At 38.4% G+C, this 22,999-nt stretch overlaps 1 protein-coding gene across 2 annotated transcripts; it reads left to right on the top strand.

Moving 5' to 3' along the window:
* On the top strand, window positions 1-20,421 carry ALG5 (ALG5 dolichyl-phosphate beta-glucosyltransferase). 2 transcript variants are annotated; one of them, XM_058825272.1, is made up of 10 exons: window positions 1-153; window positions 1,172-1,313; window positions 2,148-2,194; window positions 2,876-2,944; window positions 4,153-4,245; window positions 5,769-5,882; window positions 7,186-7,245; window positions 10,005-10,156; window positions 17,885-17,970; window positions 19,158-20,421. In XM_058825272.1, the coding sequence occupies exons 1-10, from the start codon at window positions 64-66 to the stop codon at window positions 19,268-19,270; spliced, it is 966 nt and encodes a 321-aa protein (XP_058681255.1). In that variant the 5' UTR covers window positions 1-63; the 3' UTR covers window positions 19,271-20,421. The 2 variants fall into 2 exon arrangements, with proteins under 2 accessions (XP_058681255.1, XP_058681257.1); XM_058825274.1 differs by lacking the exon at window positions 2,876-2,944.
* The last annotated feature ends 2,578 nt before the right edge of the window (window positions 20,422-22,999 follow it).

Genomic DNA, 22,999 nt, shown 5'->3' with positions numbered 1-22,999 from the left:
GGCGGCGCGGCCGCTTCCGCGTCGCTGTCGCGGCGCGCTGGGGCCCCGCGGCTGCCGCGGGCGATGGCGCTGCCGCCGCTCCCGTCCCTGCCCCTGTCCCTGCCCGCAGCCGCGCTGGCGCTGGCGGCCCTCGCCGCCTTCCTCCTCGTCCTGGTGAGAGCCGCGCATGGCGGGCCCGGGGGGCTCCGTGGCGGGGGCGGTGGGCGAGGCCGCCCGATGCCCGCCCCCCGGCGCGGGGTGGGGGCGCTGCCCGGGGTCCCGGCCCTGTCCGGGGGATCCGCTGTCCCGCAGGCGGCAGGGCCGGCCCGGGCCGGGCGGCAGAAGCCGGCAGGGCTGCGCTTGTGCGGGGGGTTGTGCGGGCAGCGTGTTTCGGCAAGGCGTGGGGTGCCGTGCCTGGCAAAGGGCACCAAGACAGAGCATTTCAGCCTTAGAGTACGTGTTGGGAAATGTCCTGGTAACGCCTTCGCGTTAACCATTTGGGAAGTGGCTCTGTGGTGTCTGCCTATCTGAAATGCCCTGCGAGATTAAGAAGATCGACCCCCTGGAAAGCGAAATTCTGCTGCCTGTCCGCAGTGCCACGTATGCATCCTGCCCAGGCAGGTGGCGGAGGCACCGTCCTGGAGGTGTTTAAGGAAAGACTGGACGTGGCACTCAGTGCTGTGGTCTAATTGATACGGTGGTGTTGGGGCATCGGTGATCTCAGAGTTCTTTTTCAACCTAAGTGATTCTGTGTGTGATGCCACCAAGTAAAAGTGCTCCAGAACCCTAGTTCTACCGCTTTTTTTAGCCGTGCATAAAGCAATCAGAGCCTTAGTTTTGCAAGCACATATGACTGGCCTGTCGTGAGCCTTACCATTGATTTCAGTGGCTTGGTGGGGATCAGAGGTGGCACCTGCTTTTGTGCTCAAGGAGGAGGAAGGAGCTTGGACCATGTCTTTGGAGGCACCTGCATGCTTTGCAGTTAAAAACAGCAGCAAGCCAATGATGCTGACAGTGACCACAGTGGGAGTAACCAAACAGCATGAGAGGGTTTTGGTCCTGTGTGAAATTCCACAACAGTGACCCACCTCGTTACTGAAATATACTTGGTTGCCCCTGGTAGCACATTTAACAGATAGGTAAGCTTCTAACAGAATGCCTGACAACTTTTTTCATTTCTTCTTCATCACAGATTTGTGTAATCGCTCATGTGACTGCCAAAACAATGCCCCACGAAGATGCTGAGTGCAGGAAAGGATCTGCACCAATCTTACATGATCCTGCTACAAGAGAACTCTCTGTCGTTGTGCCTTCATACAATGAGGAAAACCGGTGTAAGATTTTTCTAGTTTTGAGGAAAAGAAGAAAATCTGTCAGTTGTTACTGTAATAATGCAGAGGTCAGTTGGGCTAGCAGTAGATTCTGGCAGGCCAGATTTTGGGCACAGTTTCCAGAAAACAGTCCAAGTACGTTGGATTTCAAAATTAAGGCATAGTGTAACTTGATTTCTACTGCTAAAAATAGCATGGGGCACTTGTAAGAATCCTCTTAATTTTAATGAACCCCAGAAGAATGGCTGTTCATTGCCCCTTCAAATGCTGCAAGGCAAGAAGTAGTAAAATACTTTTTTCATTTATTTGTGAACTTCCCACTCTTTAAAACGACAACAGCAGCTTCAGACAAGCAGAAAAAGTGATGATCTCACTGGTTTGTGTTTGATTTGGCCATAGATAGGAGTACCTGATACTGAGTGAAGGCATTTAGATGTGATAGACATAATCAAACTCTAAAGTGATGGGGCAGTGCACAAGCTGACAGCTTGCTTAAATAGATAAAAGTCAGTGCTGTTTTACAGGCTCAGTCATAAAGAATGTTTTTTTCCTTTAATGTTGTGTAGAGAATTACATACTTCAAAATGAAAAGTTGGTTCCTCAGAAAAAATATTTTTATCCTGTCTTTTTATCATGTATGTGATTTTCTTCAGTGTTCTTTCTGCATTCAGAAAGGACAGCACTTAGAGTTGCAGCTGCTAAGCTTGGTCACTGAAAGTAGTGTTGTATGAAAGAGTTGATTTGCTGAGCCTTGCTTTGTGGCTGTTTTCAGCTTGCTTGTGCAGGTGCTTTTGGTGTTATAAGCTGCTAACCTGACTTCCTCCACCTTTTCTCTAGTACCACTTATGATGGATGAAGCTTTGGATTATCTAGAAAAAAGACAGGTATTTTCTTTTTGCATTCAAAATTTATTGTTTTTCTGTGTATTATGCGTAACGAGTCAGTGATCTAGTCACTTTGTTATGTTGGTGTACCTTAAAACAGTAGCACTTGGCCACTTAGAAATAATGCTTCTGTATCTTACCAGTTATTTTTAGATCGAGTGCCAGAAAGTATTTTTAAATTAAGTAAAAATTTAATGTGCTACTGTAGGATGAAATAATCTTGATATGCATGAAATCTGCCCAAGACAGAGCTAAGGATTAACCATGCATTTAACTTTCTAAGCTAAGTCCTGGTTTGTTCCAGCAAGTTTCATAAGCATCTGTTCTTCATTAGGATTTGTTCTCTGGGTAAGAAGCTCGTTGTGAAAGTTTGTGGATTTTGTTTTGTTTGGGCTTTCTTAAAAGTGATGTTTTTCTAAGCTTCCATCTTCTACAGCTAAATTGATTTTTCAGTTCTAGATGGTAGCATGACAAGCCAGTGTAAAGGTATCTGCATCAAAAATGGCAAAATTCTTGTAATTATGTCTTCTTAACAAATTTACTGCCTCATATTAGTATCTGTTGGCACCTATGAATGACTTCTAGGGAGAAAAGAATAATGACATTTGAAAGGCCTACTGCCTACTTAACAAATTGCATGAAATTGAAACAAAATGCATTATTTCTGCTTTTATTTTCAAGAAACAAGATCCTTCATTCACTTATGAAGTGATAGTGGTTAATGATGGTAGTAAAGATCAAACTGCAAAGGTAAGAAAAAGTAATGTCTTCCCAAGCAATCAGAGGCATGAATTTTGTTCCGATTTTTGTATATTTGTGGAATATACCAGTGGTTTATAACTATATTTTGGTTGACAGTTGAAGTTCACATTTCTGAATTGCCTCTGTTGTTGCAACATGGATGGTGCATCTGCAGATGAATACACATATTATTGTTTTGCAAATTCTAGTTTTCTTGATCGGCAACTGTGACAGCCATTTTCCTGCAGCTGAGGTTCTAAGAATTCTAATCCTAACTTCAAGAAATTTCACTTGAAGTACTCTACATGTGCATAGTGATGATGTGAATATGAATTTGAGGAAGCTAAAAAGTCTTTTAAAAGATCTAATTCATACTGTGATTGACAGAACAGGTGACACAGTTCTTTCCCGCACCCTTTGTGTGATTGTTAATTTAAAAATCCATGCGCCAGTAAGTAGTATTTTCAAAATAGTTCTGTTTTCTTCTGCTTTTGATATATGTCACTGACAAGGAAGGCTAGCCAGCTTGTGGGGTTTTTTTTCTACTGCTTGGAAGATGTTTGAGGTAGACACTAAAATGCATATTGCTTTAAGGATTGCTGGTATATGTTTTTGACTGCTGTGCATTTTTTCTACCATCTCTCTCAACTGAACATACAATGTCTGCAGGCCTCTGGACTTAAAAGGACTCAAGACAACCTTTAGAAAAAATTAGAAGAAAACTCAAGCTTTCTCTTCCCCACCCACATGTACCAAAATGTTCAGATCCTTGCAGTGTGAATGGGGTTTTAGATCAATATGAATTTTTCTTCAAAACCTCAAATAGCAGCAAGACAAGTGAGAAATAGGTGGCTGTCATAGAAAATTGTATTTCTTTTATGAACTATTGGTGTTAATTGAAAAGGTCTGTAGTAGTATGATATAAATTAAATTAGGATTGAGTTTTTTAGAGGTGGGAGGATGAGAGTTGAGATTGCTTAGGGAAATATCCTGTTCTTATTGGACATTACTTCATTTCTTCAGTCTTCTTGTTTTGACTGTGAACTGTTTTTTATTTCCCCAAACAGACTCCAGTGAACACCGGCAATGTATTTGTGCTGACTGAAGTGGTTATAGCTCTGTGCTATTAATTTATTTTCTTTTGAAGGGTGAGCAAATGTACACTTCTCCTTTGGTTCCTGGTTTTGTTTTATGCTGGCTTTTTGTGTATCTGTCAGGTTGCAAAGGAGTACTGCAAGAAATATGGAAGTGACAAAGTGCGAGTGATATCTTTGGAAAAAAATCGAGGGAAAGGGGGAGCAGTCAGGACGGTAATTAATACTTTCATCTCCTTCTCTGTTTGAACTACCTGTGCCCAAGTATGCAGAAGATAGAGCTGTACTGATTGACATTTTGAATTCAATGCATTAACAAAATGATTAGGAGAAAACTGAGTACAGATTCTGTAAATTAAAGCAAAAATATTTTTCAAAATAAGACTGTTTTAGATCTTGGTAGCAGTGTTGTCTTTCCAGAAAGATCAATAACGGACTTTTTTATAATACAATAATTCAAAGTGGAAAAAACTGCTGGAATCTCATATTCATGTTAGTTCTACTTAGAAATATACTTGCATTTATAAAAGCCAACAAAAAAAAAAATAACCCAAAACTGTTACAGATTAAAGTTAAGCTTTTGTAGACAAAATAGAGTCAAATTGGCAAACTTCACTGTCCAGGTCATGGCTGTGGTTTTTAACATGGCTGATAAACAAGAACTCATTCAGCACAGTTTGTTTACTGAAGCCCACTGCTATCACCCACATTCGATAGTCAAAACAGCACAATTCATGCTTTCACATAGATATTATCATAAAATGAGCATGTTCTAAGTATGAAATAGCTGTTTCACATTTAGAAGGAGCATTGTATTCCTACGATGTATGACACCTTGCTTTTCTGAAAAAGGGTGGTATCATCTATGGATTGTCAGTGATGTGTCTTTATCTGTATTTTCAGCTCTGTCTTTAGTATGTCAATTTATTTTTTATGAATAATTAATAACTGTCGGAAATTGAGACAACATAATGTTGGAACATATGGAACTGTTGTAAGAGATACAAATTTGAAGTTATTCCAAGAGAAAGAGAACAGTTTTCTGTGTGATATACTTTTACAATGCATGATGTAGAGTGGATGTGTGTACAGCTACTTCCTTGACAGGCTTTTCCAGATGCACACATGCTTGGTTGCAACAGTACTTCTGTCGCATGCACTGCTAATTGTTTTCCTGTCTGGCCCCCTTCAAAAATTATGAAATATTTCTGACCAAGCATATAGCAAATTAAGCTGTGAAACCTGTGCATCATAAGTGTTTTGCAGTGATACTATGACTTGAGACTTAGTCTTAAATTAGTTTTGAGAAATAGCTCTTGAATTTTCATGAAACGGTGTTAGGAAAAACTCGCACTGCATCCTCCTTTCCGCAGTGCACGTGACCAAGAAAAGCCATCCTCTGCAGTGGCAACTGCTAATCACTGCTTCTTCATGCTCCCCTCTAGAGCTGACTGTAGCAACTTGTTGCCTTTTAGATTTAGGTTTTCCTGAGAAGGACTGTTAGCCTTTCATGTTCATGCCTTGTCTGTCACTCAGAGTGTGAATTCTCTAGATGTTACTACCATATAAATAGGTAAATTACTGTTACTAGCAGAATATTAAGACTCACCTGCCGTGTGGAATCTGAGAGATATCACTGTCTCGTTACTACATAGGTTTTTGGAGTGTTGTGCACCTAGCTTATGACAAATACTTGATTACAAAGGCGTTGATTTTTGTATTGACTATTTTCATTGCAGGGTGTCTTTAGTTCTCGGGGGAAAACAATTCTTATGGCTGACGCAGATGGAGCTACAAAATTTGCAGATATTGAAAAAGTAGAAGAAGGTCTGAAGAATCTCCAGCCATGGCCTGTGGGTATAAATTCTCATGCTTTTTCTGCAATACACATGCATACTTTAATACACAAGATAGACTTTTATAGCTCTCTTCAAACTTTTTGAGATCTATTTGAAGATCTAGGTGTAAGTCTGAAGGTCTAAGTGTAAGGTTAGAAGCCTCAAGAATGGGCTGTCAGAAGGAGCTTTCACTGAGTTCTTACCTCCTTTGCATCCATTGTGCCTACTCCAAGGCAGTACAGAATGTTCTATTTGCTGTTTATCCTTCCTGCAAATTGTTTGAAGTTGTTCTGTTCTGTATAAATACCATGTGATGCCTACTTAGTCCTCTTTGTGAGCTGTTTTGTTTTTTCATTTTATCTGATGTCATCCTGTATACCTTTAAGGGTGCATCTTAATTCTACCATATTTTATATAGGTTTTCTTTTCTCAGGATCCTTAGTTTAATGACAGTATTTGGAAGAACTTTTATTGTAAACAAAAATTCAAGAACCTGTGGAACAAGAACACCTCCCTGCACAGTCATTCTCTTTTGGGAGCTTGACTTGAAAGAATTGAGGTTTATTTTCTGCTTAAATGCAGATGGGTGAGGTACTTGTAGCTGGTTTCCCAGAGTGTTAGAAGAGATGTGCAGCCTTACAGACAGAGCTGTGGGGGATGTACCTGTGGCAGGGGTCACAGCCTGTCAGTGCAGGAGCCACAAGTGCAGGACCCAGCGGGCAGCATGTGACCCTGATGCTCTTCCCTACCAGGGCTGCAGCAGCTGCTGATTCTCCAGCACTGACCTCAAATAGAGTAGATTTGAGAGATTTTATGTGAGAAGTAGTGTGAGAATTTGTTTTGATCATGTTGATTTAATTTGAGATTATATTTTTTGTTGACATAGTGGCATTTTATTTGTTTGAAGATACATCAGTGCAACAAGTGCTTCATTCTGTTATTGCTTCCATCATGCAATATTTAAGGAAAATGTACATTGTAACACTTTGTTCCTAGGAATGCTGCATACTTATCTGTGCTGCTAACATTTGCCCGTGTGCATAAAGGAAACAATTTAAAGCTAAACAAGACCTGAATAAATGGAGGCAATTTGCATGCACCTTATGCAAATTGTAATAAACTTTAGATTGTCTCTTAATTGTAGAAGACTGATTTAGCCTCAAAACCTAGCAGTAGAAGAAGTGCACCTACAGGAAGCTGAAAAGTGTACTGCTTTGAAGTTTGTTTTTTTTTAATTTTATGGTTCTCAACACAAGATTCCACCAATTCAAATAATAACTATTTAAGAAACAACTCATTAATTTATATTCCTGTACAGGAAGGGATGGCTATTTCCTGTGGTTCTAGAGCTCATCTGGAGAAGGACTCAATAGCAAAGGTTTGTTTCCATTTCCTGCTGTGTACTAATAACCAAATATTTCCATTATTTGTTTCTGCTCTACAGGTTTTGCAAGTAGATAATCAATATTTTTTAAAGAATGGAAGCTAAAAATAAGGAGAAGCTTGTCATACATGCAGGATATCCTCCATCACATACAAAGGATGTGTTCTAGATTTTAAGCACTTTGAAGTTATTTCAGTTAGTGTTCCAATTTATGGATTTAATTTTTATAGTTGAGAGTATTTCACAAGCAGAGCTTCTAAACCCTGACAGAATTGGTAGCCAGTAACCAGTAGTGGGGCTCGAAGGGAAGGCAGCTGATGAGTTCATTATTATTGATTTCCTTCCAGTGCCAGAACTTGGACTGCAGATCTTGAAACCTGTTGAAAATGAGTTAGGGATAATTAGCAGCCAGCTGTTTGAAGAGTACCTCTATTCATGGGAAAGTGGTTTTAAGTCTTCTGTATTACTCATAGTAAAATTTTTGAGTTTTGAACACACAGACAGTACTGTGCTACGTGTGATTCTTGTGTAATAAACAGTGATGCAGAGGCACATGGCTTTATCTTGCATCTGATTTTCTGATGTCTTGGCAGACAGTAATTGACAAAGCACAGGCATGGAACTTGTATTGCAACAGACACATTGCTGGGCTCATTTTTTAGCGTCATTGGACATGCTCTTCATGGTGAATGTTCTCAAGAGTAAGCTTTGTTTATACTGATGTTTAGTACTTGAAATTATTCTAAAATATATACACGACTACTGAAATAGTTACAGAAGTTCAAAAGAAGTTACACTGGCAATGTTCAGCCTCTTGTAGATCTGTACTTTTTCTTCTGGTTTATCAGATAGTATTGGAGTGGTTCACTCTTCCTGAGTTCTTGTAAATATTGCTGTGCGTATATTTGCATCCTCAATGGATCCTCAAAGCATCCTCATCCTCAAAAAGAAAAAGAAACCAAAACCAAAAAAACAACTCAACAAGAAAATAACCTTCATCATTTTCAGAAACTAGGAACTGCTATGGGGAGATTATGTAGCTGATAAAGTGGAACCCAGAAAAAGTGTTTCATTGTATGGTCAAGTACTGGATATGGACAGACTTTTCTCAGTGTATTCATTTTTCTTTAAGGTCTTGCTACATTAGGGAGAGGAATTGGAACAGGACTTCCGTCTTTTAATACAGAAGTATAATTGTTAGGACATGTCCATCCTTTGCTTCCTGCTTCTTCCCATATTTCTGAATTTTAATAGAGGAATAACAAACTGGTTAGGTAGTACTGATTTGCTTGAAATGTGTAGTCCATTTCATTTCATCACCCAGTTGTCCCTAGACTGCAATAGAAAGACTACCTTTACTATAGTGGGACAAGACTATAGTCTTTTATACCTATTGTATAGTGCAATAGGTATAAAAAAGTTGCAGAGCAGGCTTTTAGATGTTGGAATTTCTCTCTGGACTTATTGGCATCTAAAACAGTAGAATGAAGCTGTGATAAGCAGCTGTGTTGAATTTATTAAAACCAGAATTTCACCCTTGTGTTCAGTGTCAATACATCAAGAATTCTGGTCTGCCTCCAGAATTGTTAATGTCTTTTAATGAATATATACTATGACTTGCATAAATAGTCTTAGGAGTGATAAGTATAACCCAAGACCTCCTCTTTGTGAAGTAAATGCACAGTTTCACTGTCTGACAGTCATGCAGCCTCCTAGCACTTCCCTTCTGGCCCTGGTGGGAGCCTGGTGTTCTTGGTCACAGAGCCCAAAGTGCCAAAGAAGCCACACCAGATCCACCATTAACCTGGGGCAGGAGCACTTTTCATAAGACACAAGCTATGAATTTGGTTTTTCTTAAGCCAAAGGCTATTACATAACAAGCCAAGCATCTTCTCTATTTTTCAAGTGAGATTCTAAATTGTTGGCTTTGGAGGCATCTCTTATCACCCAGTGACACTTTACACTTGAATCATTGACTCCTAATGATTTTACATGGTATATGGCTTGCAGTCATAGATACAATCACTTAAATTTCGCTTGAGAACAGCAGTGAGTTCAGAAGCAATTTTTAGATCACAGTTCTAGTTGTTTAGGAGCTGTCTTGAATAAAAGACTAAGAGGGACCTCTGCAAATCCAGACTCCAGCCTCTGGAGTTCATGGCCAAACTTATCTGTATGATTATTATGTCAGGAGCACAAGTGTAACCAATGAATAGGCTGGGTACAAATATCAGGAATATAAAATATATCTGTGAAAGCAAAAGAACAAAAGAGATGACTGTAACATTGCTGGAAATAGAAAATATTTTGCACAGCAGCCTTTACTTTAGACCTGGTTTTCACTCAGTCCATTATATACTTCCAAAGAATCATTCAGAAGATACTATGGCTGTTCCACTAATTATTTGAAATTCAGGTGCAGGTTCCTGCTTTACTTAATAAGGCATAATCCAGAGTGAAAAACTGCTCTGAACTGGGGAGAGGAGAAAAAGGAATTTGGATTTCTCCTGTCCTAGACTATACACATGACTGGCAAGTCTTTCCCTAGATCAAAATATTTCTCTTTCAGCCAATATTTTGTTTGTACTGTAACAATTTTTAAGTTCTGTTTTCATTCCAATGCAAAATACAACCAGTTTACAAACTTTGAAAGCTGTCATGAAACAGGATTACTGTCCTGTAAGACAGCTCTCTTCATGCAATTCACTCATCACTCAAATAAAGCCAGATAACTTCTTGCCTTTTGTCCACAGCGCTCTTACTTTCGAACTCTCCTCATGTATGGGTTCCACTTCCTGGTGTGGTTTCTCTGTGTCAAAGAGATCCGGGACACACAGTGCGGATTTAAACTTCTTACCAGACAAGCTGCCTTGCAGACTTTCTCAAATCTTCACATAGAACGCTGGTAAATTGTTCCTTTTTTTTGGTGGTGTTTTTTTATAATTGAACATGGGTTTGAAAAAGTAATTTTAGTGTTGCAGCTACAATGAAGCATGTGATGTCTGTGTAATGCATCTCAGCCAATTATAGTATTGCCTGCATGGCAGCTTTCATTTCGTGTTATGTTAAAGTATCCTGGTAATTGCTAGAAATTCTATGTTCTTTTTAAGATACGTTGTAGCAAACTAGTTGGCTATTTAATTTTATTCTTTATTTAATTTCTCTTTTCTCAGAAGATGTTTGTAACCCTAGGTTGGATAAAAAACTTTGGTTTTGCCTTGTCATAGGAAATGGTAATTTGTTAGGAAAGAGGAGAGGGGAAGAAGAGGCAAAAAGGCCTCAAACAACTGAAAATCCCAATAACTCTTCTTTCTCCAGAAGAAATTTCAAACAGTTTTTCATGGTGCTGTAATTCACTCCCAATTTCTGAGAGTCCTCTCTCCTTTTACAGATATAAGCCATGCAAGCAGAGTAAGAAATAGACAGTAGCTGTTATTATGATTAGGAAAGTTAAGAGTTATTAATCATATTCAAATCTCCTATCAGTGTTATTTTTTATACATTCGAATTCAGTAATGCCTATCCAAAGCATTTTATGTAAAACCAATATCTGATAAGGTGTTTGTAATTGCTCAGGACTGTAAAGTGAAAGCAAATGCTTATTCTTTACTATTTTCTTGCTAAAGTATTTTATGTGAGGAACATTTACAGATATCTTTAATTTCAGAAAACTGAAAATTATGTGTGTTTTTTTAATTACTTTAGAGCTTCTTTAGTTATAATTTAGCTACAACAGTTCCCATATGTGAGTTATACAGCCATGACAGCTATTATGGGACTGAAGCACTATTTTCACACAAATACCATAATTTCTGTAGATTTTCTATGCCACAAGCCTTGCTAAGAAGGATAGTTTAATTAGGTGTAATCAAACTTCTTCAAACTATTTTCTTCATTCAAGAAAATCTCTCATGGGCTTCTGTTTGCTTGACAGGGAGCAGAACTGCTGAACAGTGTTGCTGAACACAAACAGGATTGTGTGCAATCCTACAGTCCTAGCCAATTCCAATGTGTATAGTTTCGGGCTGAGCTCTGACAGCTGTACTGCCCCTCCAGACTGCAGTTGCAAAGGTGGTGTTTGGGCACACAGATCTCGTGTGGAACAGAGAGCTATTGTTGCACTGAACTGAGCAGTCAACAGTCAGAAAATCATTTTCCCACCTGAGTGGGTTGCCTATTGCACTAAAGGAGACTGTGCCTGAGCCAGAAGTAGGATTTGTGCTGCTACCTCCAAACCCAGTCTTGATCTATAAAGCTCTGTAAATTTCACATACAGGATTTTTCTAAGTACTAGTAATAAATGGTTAAACTCATATGCCAGGCCCAGAAGTGCACATCTCAAAATTGTCTTATTTAACTTCATTTTATAAATTAAACATTTCAAGAAGAAAACTGAAAGAAATAAATGAGGATAATCAGTTTCAGCTGTAAAAATTCAATCTTAAATTTTATTCATTTTTAAAATTAAGGATTTTTTTGTAATAGTATTTATTGTTTATATGAAGTGTTTTCTAGGTAAAAACAAGCTTTCTTCTGCCACTTCAATTATCTAGCACCAAAAGAATGAAAGAGTAAAAAAAAATGTGCTGTACCCTGTTATCCAGGAATAGAAGCAATGAAAAAGGAATATTGCTAACATTTTATAGTAATTAGGTCGTTGGTGTGGAACATACAGGCAGATCTTCATGTCTTAGTTCATTGAGCCTTGTGTGTGCCACTAGAAGATGAGCCTTCTATTCTTGCTCTTTTATCTACAGTAATCCATAAACTAATCCCTTGTATGTTTTATTATTTATCTGAAATGTGCTAGTTAGTGATGAAGAATGCTTGTTTTGTGTGTCAAGAAAAGAGCAACTCAAGTTCTTCCAAGAAATAAGCTCTTCAGATAATTATAAGTCAGAAATTGCCTAAAACAGCTATAGATTTTTTTGGATCTTTTAAAATTTGGTTTACTTCTGTACAAACTGGCAATGTATTTTCTGGTTTCATGCTCATCTCTCAATCAACACTCTTTGTGTTTACCTGTCTTCTTTTTTATATTTATTGGCTGATTTAAACCAAATCTGACAGAACAGTAGAGATTTCAAGATCAAAAGCTTTGGCAAGGTGTGTGGAAAATTAAACCCTCTTAGAGGAGTGAAACTCAGATTATTGCCACTGTTGAAGAAAAAAACCTCAAAGGTCTCAAAAGTTACTTTTCTGCTCCACAGCTAGTCATTTAGCCTCTGTAACTGGAAGATAGCATGTCAGTGCACAAATCAAGTATTGTTCCTTTCCCAGTTAATATTAAAAGATCTGGAAATAAACTGGGAGATGGGGAGGTATAAGTATGTGGGGAGAGTGCATATATTCAGGGAAATGATAGTCCTAAGTGAAATGTCAATGTTGTACAAACAGTTAGGATAATTGCTATGGAAATTATATAGGGACATCAAACATTCATCCCATAGCATTAGATTTCTTTGTATGTAATTGTGTAAGAATCTGAAATAGCTCAATGCTGGAAACTTCTTTTTTAGCAAATCTGATGTCTTTCTATTGCATAACGTGTAAAAAGGAAAATACAAACTGATTAGACATCGTGCCATAGAGGTTCTGTACATATCATGAATATGGAGACAGAAGAATAAGAAATAGTAGTTGGAATTGTACTTCTGCTGACCTGGAACAATGTGGCTCCAGTTGGCTCACAAAGCAACTTGTTCCTACAGAAACCGTCAGCAAGGGGTAGCGAGGAACCACTCTCTTGGTACTGGATAACAGGCTCTGAAATCTGGATTTATTTCTGCTTCTACGTCACTTCACTGGGGCTACTTGACATCCAAGGAATTGGACATTTGATTCTCATTGACTCTTAAAATCTCACAAGTGGGGTGCAGGTCTGTTAGGTACTTGAAGGGGTGTTCAGTTCTGTGTGGTCAGTGCTCAGATGTTCAGGGAATAATGGAGGAGGATGCTGGATTTAAAAGGATAAAAGCCATCTGAGTTAAGCACCCTGGTCCTTGAGCCTGCCAAGGGCTCCCCAGCTGCTGTGCTGGAACGTGTGGTGAACTGCTGAAGGGAATGAACACCAGGCTTCTGCACAAACCAAATCGTCTGTGCTGTCTGCTCAAGCTTAGTCAGGCTTGGATTTGTGGGGGGACTACAGTGCTAGGTGAAATGCTTATAAAAAACACTTAGAGTAAAATTGATGCATAACATGTTCAGTCATCAAGTTAATACAAAAGTACTATAAAATCAGCTATCTAATAATTCCCACCTGCTTAGACCCTCACTTCTTAATACTTTTCCCATGCTTTTTCCATTCCAGTGCACATTGATGTGAATATCACCTCTTTAATATTTAAAATACTAGAAAACAGACCAGAATTTTTCTTCTTGCTGCACTGAATATGATTTATAGATGCTTACATTTAAGAAATCTTGAAACTGAAGCATACAAGGAAAAATGCAGTTTTATTATTATGGCAATAAGGATCATGTAACGCTTCTTAAAGAGAGACCAAGATATTTCCTAGAATATTTTTTAATCTAACCCTAAATTTTAGAAGGCATTTGAAAATTAATAGATACTACAAACTGTTTATACATTCGATAGTTACATCCTAAACTGCCTTTTTTTGGGGAGTGTTCTCATTGTCTTTTTTGTTTAACTATCCTTTGGCTGTGTATATATGAATATAAACGAAGCATTCTTGAAATTTACTTTCTAAATAGCAAAGTTTTGACATTAGTTTGAAATGAAAGCAACCTTTTGAACAGAGAGCATATGCTTTCTGTTTTAGATTCTGAATTTGATTACAGAGCTAATCTGTTTTTCAGAAATGGATGGAGCAGATTTTTTAATTTAAAACTTAAAAGAAAATTAAAAGAGATATTATAAAAACATAACAGAGACAGTTGAAATTAGTCACTTCAGGCTATAAAAGAAGATCTAGTTCTGCATTTATGGTCTTGTCCTAAAGGATGTAACTGTTCATGTTAAATTTTAATGCACAGGAGAAATACTGGAAAATTAAATGGTCTCGCTGGCTGAGTTTTCCTATCCTAAATTTGATCATTGATTTCTTCTGACAACAAAAAAAAAGATACATTTTCTTCCAGCCAGAAAATGTCTATCCTTAGGAGAACTAGACAAAGCAATTGCAGTCCTACCTTTATGATAAAAGGAGGGGAAATTCAAAATGTAGTTCTAATCCTGGTTTGATGGACGTATTTTTGTGAAGTGGCAATTTATGATGGCATTGTACAAGTCAGCAGATCAATGAAGAGATCAAATTGTTGCTATTACTTTTGTCTATAAAATTGCCTTGTGCACTGAACTTGTGCCTTGTGCACTTGTTTCACATTTAAAACTGGGAAAGAAACTGGTAAAAAAAATGGTTCTCCAGTTTGTCACTAATCTCTAAATATGAGTTGCTATATAAAAGTTACAGAAAAATAAGCATTCATATTGCTGCAGTGATTTTTTTTCCCGCTTTTGTGCCATTGTAGACCAACACAAGCAGTGGAATTAATTGGTTTTTTCCTGTTTTTGTGCATGACAAGTAGAATTGTTTCTGAGTGTCTAGTCAACGCAAAAATATTTTTGCTGTTTTACCTCTGTATGTTTTGTCTTTTAAAAAGTCCTGCTCTTGGCGGAGGTGTGGACTTTCAAAAGCCCAAGTTCAGCTAGGGCAGTTCTGGCAGTCTAGCCCATTTGGCATCTTGTTTCATGGTTAGACCTCTTTGACCATTTGTTGTTTTCTTTGCCTTTAAGAGTTTCTTGGAAAAAACATATCTTGGATGTACAAAACTCATAAATTCCAGTTAGAACATTATAGCTGAAGGTCTGATTTTGGTTTTTGAAACACATAAAACTGGACCAGAAAGAGTCCTAGTGCAATTTTAAAATACAGAATAATTTTTAAGTATAGATATTTTATAAGCTCTAGCGTCTTAAGGATTCAGTTTAAAAAGATTGAATTCAATTAAACACCTACCAGCTTGGTTTTCAGATGAATTTTAGCCAGCATTGTCTTAAATTGTAACACAATTAACCAAAACACAACCACATAGAGAATTTTTTCTTTACAATACATGTTTCTGGTAATTAGCAAGTCATGGAGCTACTATTAGAAATAGATGGGGAAATCGTTCACACCACAGATTTTTGGCTATCTAACTCTGTATACTTAGATTGGAATCTGTGTGTCCCTCTCCCAAGAGGCAGCAGAATGAAGTACATGGTGTGAATAATATCTTGCTGTTTCTGGGAGCGGTTCTGTCACGGGTTAACTGCTCACAAATGGCCCATGAATTGTACTTACAGCTCATCCACGGGTGTGGCTTTGATCTCCTCTAGTGTAGGCTCTATTTAACACACCCAAGTTTAATCCTGGCTGTGGAAGCTTCTGTATGGTTCTCCTGTATCATGTGGATCTGGTGGTCTGCAGTGTGCCTGTACTGCTGTCAGTGTATTGAGCATGCTGCACTCTGTATTCCCTGACTAACCATTCTGGCATACTGAAAGGTGGCGGGGAAAAGGGATGAAAAACGACAACCCAGTGGTATTCTACTGAAGTCATTCTTTTTTCAGCTTTGAATAGGTTGTGTTTTTTTTTAATTTCAGGATATGTTCACTGTGACCCAAATGGCAACAACATGTAACAATATTAGTGTTCAACTTGATTAATTCCTGTGCTTTTAATCTCTTACTTTGAGCCCTGTAGTTCACAGAACTATTTAATGTTGTTGTTCTGTGATGTATGTGCTGACATTCCAGTAATCAGTTGTCCACAGGAATAACTGCAAATAACTATTAGTTCACTAGGCTAATAGTTCATGTAATACTTTTAGAGCAGCTCATGCAGTCTAATTCATCAGACAATTATTCTGCGTCTCTTAAGATTTTTAGTCATTTAAGTAAGTATTACAAAATTAGATTTAGTCTTAATACACATGATTCATAAACATTCGAAGGTGAATACATTGGGTTTTTGGCTTACAAATGTAAAATGTCAGCAAAAAATTAAATACTACCTCTTCAGTAGAAGAGACCATGGAGTGATTAATAAAATAATATTCAACCCTCATGTAAAGACAGCAGTGAAATGACAGGGCGGCTTGGAGCAGATTTAGTTCACTGAGGTAAAAAAATAATTTATTCTTCTAACTTTTTTGGTGACAGTAAGAAGGCCTGTGTCCTAATCAAAATCAGATTTGCAGAGGAGCTCTAAATTCCCTGTACAGAATAGCTGTAGCCTCTGTAGATGACATCTGTCTGTGCTGCCTTTGCTTGATTTAGTGCTGTCCCATGTGGAATCAGTGGCTCTCCTGTCCTGTACACAGGGAGCATGAGTCCAGGTCTGTGCCTGTGATTCCACCAGCAAGGCAGCCTGCTGTGGTCTGCACTTCAGGGGGAACCTACCTGTGTGTGTCAGACCTACGTGCACATTTCAGAGTGGACTGCTGCTGTTGTTGCATTTATTAATAGTTTTACAGAAATGCACCTCTTAAAAGGAGAAGGTGGCTTGGAGTAGAAGGAAGTAACATCTGAACTTGGCAAACAACCTGCTAAAGTGTGTCTTCTGCCTGCTCTTGATCACTTTGTCCCTTTCCATCTTTTCTCTAGTGTTAAATGGAATTACCAAAGACGTGAATTCAAGCAACTCTTTAAGCACGAATGAATAATTTTGGGGGTTTTTTATTGCATACATTTCCTCCAGTGGCAAAATATTTTCTTTCACTTTGAAAGAAAACTGTCTTTGATTCAGCAACGAGACTTCAAGGCAAATTATCAGAATCTTCTTAATTGTGATTTGTGTTCTACCCTGTCAGTAGTAGCTACTGGCAGTTTCATATGCTGATTTCTAAACAGGCATTAAAAGCTGCCAAACTACTTGTTGCTTGTCAAAATCTGGTGTTTCAGAGCCAGAAGGCCTACTTGAGACTGCATTTACAGGAATGAAACACAGACAATTCTCTGTGCAGACAACTGAGACGATTAAGGTGCATTCTGGACAAAGTGAATAGGAAGGAGCACCTGACACAGCAGGATCACTGCCCCCATTAATTTTGCCGTACAACCTGCAAAAAATTGAGCCAAAAAACCCACGTCTCTCTCAAGAGGGTTTTTGTATTGTGCATTAAGTGGTCACTAAACTGTTGTTTGAATTTGGTTGTGCATGGTAACATAAATAATTTCTCACTTCTATGCTGCTGCCTTGAGTTCCTTGACTGAGAAAATAAAAGGAGCACCCATCCGATCAGCATAAAGCCACAGCAAGTAGATGTCCTCTTTGATGAAACTACTAGAGATGTGGAGTGACACTGTGCATTTGACTGCTTGGTCTTATGGTCTTCAAAAATGTTTAAATTTTGATTGTGACAGAAGGAAAAGCAAGAAGTGGGCTGAACACAGATTGATCTATACCTTCAAATACAGAACACAGTGAAGTATTGTTATTGTTGTCTGTATTTTGGCTATGTTGTGAGATGTTTAGTCAAGAAAATTAATTTCCCATCCATGTGTATCTGACCCATGGAGCATTGGTATCAACTGCATAACTGAACAGTCATTTAATTAACATTTCCACTGTCTTTCATCTGGGAGTATGTGTGATTATATTTGGTATTTCCTGTTCTTCTTCAGGGCATTTGATGTGGAACTTCTTTATATAGCCCAGCGCTTGAAAATACCTATAGCAGAAGTGGCTGTCAACTGGACTGAAATAGAAGGTGGGGAGATAGCTCATGTTCTTACAAGATTCCTGACGTGTCAATCCAGAATAATAGATCCAAGGTTATTGCCCAATTTACCTGATTTTGATAGCACACAGTCTTCTTTCCATACTGAATTTCGTGTCCTTGCCAGCCTATTGCTATGGCTTGGTACAGAAAGTGTATGTGAAGGGGTAACATGGCAGAGAAACTGCAGTCCCACTGGAAACAAAAGTAAGAAATTACAATTCTAGGACAAAACACTGTTTTGGCATGTCTTCTTGCTGTAATGTGTCAATAAATCAGTGCAATTTTAAAACACTGTGCAGGGAGTCTGACCATCATCGCTTACTGATTAAATTCCATTTCACTGTATCTTGCTTTCCAAAATTCTCAGCTACTAAGGCTTCCTCTAGAGTACCATGTCTTTTTAAGATGTGATATTGTTTCAGACCTGTAGGGAGGTCTCTGCCACTAAGTTACTGGGAAGTATAGCTCTATGCATATTTCTTCAGTGCAGAGCCAGCTTAAGAGGTTCTACTTGCTTTGGCTCACTTCCCCCCCATCAAATGTGGTTCCTCTATTTTTTTGCCCTTTTCAGGTTTTTATCTTTTTTTAAATCTCTTCAGCACAACCCCTGGACAACAGAAATTATAATGAACTGTAGTCATGATGAATGGTGCAAGTAGAGAATGTCCTGAGCCAACTTCACTAGGAATGTTTCCTTTCAGTGCAGTTCCATGTGTACATTGAACCCAACACAAATATTAACAGAGATGGTGGAAGGCTTGGTTTTGTAGTGTGGGTTCCTTGCCTTGCCTCAAGATAGGTACCTTCATATTATTGTTGTAAGACAAGCTGGTGATCCTCTTCTCCAAAGTTGCTAGATAAATTACTTGCTTAGCTATTGGTGCTCAGGTTCCTATTTACTTGAACAAAGCCTTGTCATGGGGAGCAGTGCACATCTTGTCACATACATGGAATTACTGTGCTGCTTGCAAACTAGAGTGTCTCACCTATGGCATAATGTAATACTATAAAGCAATTCCTTTCAAAATACATATTTTTTATTAATGTTAAGATCTAGGTTGTGGGGCTGAGTATGCTTAGAATGCAGGGGTTTGTGACTGCTTAAATGTGAGTCTTGCCAGTGCTCATTTTTTTCCTAACAATGTCATTCTGATTTTCTTCTTCATTAATCACAGGTTCTAAGTTAGTTCCCTTTTGGAGCTGGCTGCAGATGGGCAGGGATCTTCTTTTTATACGACTGCGATATATGACTGGTGCCTGGAAGCTTGAAGCAAAAAAATGTAATTAGGTTATTTACATTTTCCAAATATATTATTATGCTTAATGGAACACAAGAACAGTTTCAATCAAGTGAAGTGGTGGTGAAAGCTGAGGTAATTCTTCATTGCTCCTCTGTATGTTTCATTTTTGCAGCATGTATGTGTTTTATAAGATTGCCAGTGGAGAATTTCTACATTTTGAGAAAAGAAAGCATTTCCAAAAAGATTTTCTTACGTAGTAATCAGGTTTTTATTTTATTAAATAGCAGCTTTAACATTGCTTATAAATTCATTCAAATAATATATCTGCTTTTGTCTCATCATCCATCTGGAATCTCCTTATAAAAAGAGGCACTCTGTTCGACATTGTGCAATGTTCTGTTGTGAATGACCACATCCATTTGTTTCTATTTTATCTGGAAATGTTAGGACATATTGCAACTTGGAATTATCATTCATGGTTCATGCTGATGCATGTTTAGATTCAATGTTATGGGAAACATTAATGGATTTTACTGAGTTCTAGCAGTAATGTTCATAAAGTTGTTCTCAGGACTTCCATTAGTCCTTTGACATTCCAAATGTTTTTGTCTGAAGCTGAAATAGTTTTCCTGAGATCCAACTGCAGATCTTTTCCAGACTGTAGAAGGTCCAAGAGAAAGCACATTTAATTTAAAAATGTCTTTTATAAATGTGTTTTGCTCATACATACATAGTAGTGCATGCTCAAGGCTAGGAGTCCTTGACATCTACAGATCTGTAGTGAAAAGGGTATGGAAAGCTCAGAGCATGCAGAAGTGAGACCCAGTGTACACTGGGGACCTGTGCATTAGTAATGCCAGTCTGATGTTGTCATGCTTCAAATGAGATCAGAGGCAGAGGGAGGGTCTTGACTCTTTCATACTAATGTCACGCTGCATTACAGTACAGAAACAGTTTCATTTGTGCTTTCAAAGTAGCTGTGAATTGCCAACAATCTAAGCCAATCTGTCTTCCTGAAACTTGTACAAATTTGAAGAATTTTAAAAAATGAATAGTATGGTTGTACTTTCACATATAAATTCACTGATGATTTTTCTTATTCTTTCTGTAATACTGACTTGAGTTTTGCCTTTGTTAGGGTTACCTCAGTTTTCTATAAAGTGCTGGAATAAATTCTCAAAAAATATATTCAGTTTGACTTCACAGGCTTTGTTCTCTTACCTTGTCCAGATACGTGTCTGTCACCTCTGCGGAATCAATCACCACTCCTCATTGTCATTACTAGAATAAAATACCAGCTCCTCAGGACACCTGCTACAGTGTGGATTCACAGAATCAGAGAATATTTTGAGTTGGAAGGGACCTATAATGGTTGCTTCTATAGGTGCAGCCTGATGCATTCCCTTGCAGTGGGGATAAGAGCTGAACTGGAATAAAAGAATGAGCCAACTGGGATGGAAGGAGAATGGGAAGAAAGAAAAGGTGCAGAGCTGAGGTTGAAAGCTAGAGTGAAATGGAAGATTTACTTTAGCTGAGAAAGATGGTTGGCTTGGCCTTCTGTCACTCATGTAGCAGTCAGAAGTCTTCTGGGTAGCATACTCATCTCCCAGGCAGTTATTTGCAGATTAGGAAATACAAGACACACAGGCAGTACCAGGAGTCACCACACACATGCTCTAAAAAAGCATGGTTGAGACTCACACTTGCATTTAGAGTTTTGCTCTGCTCTCCTGCGTGTTCCTTCAGGCCCAGCACACCTCAATTGTTGCACAGAGATCCCAGAATCAGGGAAAGATTCTCCTGGGTTCCATTTCAGAAGCAGATGTACTGGTTTAATGGCACAGAGGCATAAAGAGGAGTATTCCTGCTCTCTCTACACCTGTTCTGGGGCTGCTTAGGGTCTCCCTGGAGCCAGTTCAGCTCACTAGAATGGCAGGATGCCATCTTCTACATGTCTGCTTTTTTTTTCCTTTCTTCTGAGATAGTTTTCTACCATTTCAGTAATCTAAAATGACTCCCTGCATGGTCTATCAGGCAGAGGGTGCAGCAGCAAAAGGAGAGCTGCCCCCTTTCGTGGCTGTGAACTTACCACAAGTTTGTAGACTGACTTGTCACCTGGAGGCTAGTTCACTGTTCAAGGGCAGGAAAAGTAAATTAAAATTCCTCCTTTTTTAAACCTATACAAGACCTGAGGTCTTGTTGCCCTCTCAAAATGAGACCTTGAATTACTCTGTTCCATCAAGAAAGATTTGACTCTGCCTCTTGACGTGTTCCAGAGACACCACTTGGTTTTACTAAGTGGTACAACTTGAAATGGGAAGTTTGAGTTAAATGTTTCAGTCATTCCTAGTAGGAGAAGAGTTGATTGATTCACACTTGATGCTGGCCTTCTCTGTGTAGAGAACTAAGTGCCTCAGACATAAACAAAGAACCTCCCTGATCACCAAGGCTGTCATTCAGACCAGTGCTCTGCCTAACTTGTCCTCATGATTCTCTTTGTAGAGTTTCAGGGATAGATTTATTTGTATTCCAGTGGAGTCCTAATTTTACTATTTCTTCCTAGCCTTGCATTTGCAGGGGTGACCTGCAGGAGGTGAAAGTCTTCTACATTACTCACTGTCCTGACCCAAAGCTCTCCAAAGATCCAAAGTATTCTCACAGACTGTGAAAAGAAAATAAAACAAATAGAGAAAATCTACATGGTAATTCTGCAACATTCTTACCAACATCGATGTCTGCATAGGCAGCGCTTTTATAAATATAAATTTCAATTTAAAAAAAAAAATTACATATCTGCATAAAAACCTTAGTTTTCTGCACCACTTTACTAACAAGTGATTTTTTCAAAAGGCAGCAATTTAAAGTCCTCTTTGAAAAACACATTAAAAAAAAAATTACTAGAAAATGTTCAGTATTTAACATGAGTTTTCTTTACTGTTACTGTTTTTTATCACAACCCAAAGCAATAGCCATGCAATATCCTTTGATACACACTTAGCTTTTATCCTTACAAGCTATTTTTTTGAACTCACGTTTTAAATATCAATTGGAAAACAGTAAAAATCTTTCTTTTTACTCTTAGGCATGTCTGTGGATATGCAATATGTTTTCTGTGACAGCTCAGAGTTCACTGCTGAGAAGTATAAGCAGATAAACATAGAAGATGGCACCAGTTGTTCTGCAGAATTGTGTTCAGTAATACATCAATTTGAAATTCTTGAAGCTTCTGTGCAGACCCTCCCACCACCACCAATGTCCAGGTCATGGGAAATAAAATTATAGCAATGTGTATAAGTACAGTTTGTATTTCCAAGCCACAGAATAGTACCAGCCAGTATTTAACTTGAATTCTTTGCTAATGTTTAAGGCTCTGGAGACCTATCCATAATTATTTATGTACCTATTGTCCAAGTGTTCCTTGAGTTCACAGTCATAATGCTGACTGCAAGCTAAAAATAGTCAAAACGAAGAGACAGACAAAGACAGAAGGCTGCAATGAAATCTCTGTATCTTAGTGTTTATTACTTAAAATAACATCTAACCTTATTTATGATCTGTGTGTGTTTCTTAGGGATGCAGTGGCATGTCTGTAATAGCTCAAGGGGCATGAATTAAAGTAGTATTCCAGCACTGCTGGAGGCTGCACCCTGCCAGCTGGACCATAAGTTATCTACCTCTTTGGGATAGAGATTCAGAGGTTAAGAATGGGATGATACCAAGTCATACCTATTGCTTTATCCAACAGCACATAAGGGAGGCTTGAGCACACAAGCCCA

This window comes from Ammospiza caudacuta, chromosome 2, assembly GCF_027887145.1.
Source record: "Ammospiza caudacuta isolate bAmmCau1 chromosome 2, bAmmCau1.pri, whole genome shotgun sequence".
NCBI classification, from domain to species: domain Eukaryota; kingdom Metazoa; phylum Chordata; class Aves; order Passeriformes; family Passerellidae; genus Ammospiza; species Ammospiza caudacuta.
This window is presented reverse-complemented; position numbering and strand designations above follow the sequence as displayed.

Bases quoted from the DNA above. Each gene is read 5' to 3' on its own strand.
- ALG5 (XM_058825272.1), top strand. From the start codon at position 64: ATGGCGCTGCCGCCGCTCCCGTCCCTGCCCCTGTCCCTGCCCGCAGCC. The intron at 2,195-2,875 runs GTATTTTCTTTT...TTTATTTTCAAG, and splicing joins ATTATCTAGAAAAAAGACAG to AAACAAGATCCTTCATTCAC. The intron at 2,945-4,152 runs GTAAGAAAAAGT...TGTATCTGTCAG, and splicing joins GTAAAGATCAAACTGCAAAG to GTTGCAAAGGAGTACTGCAA.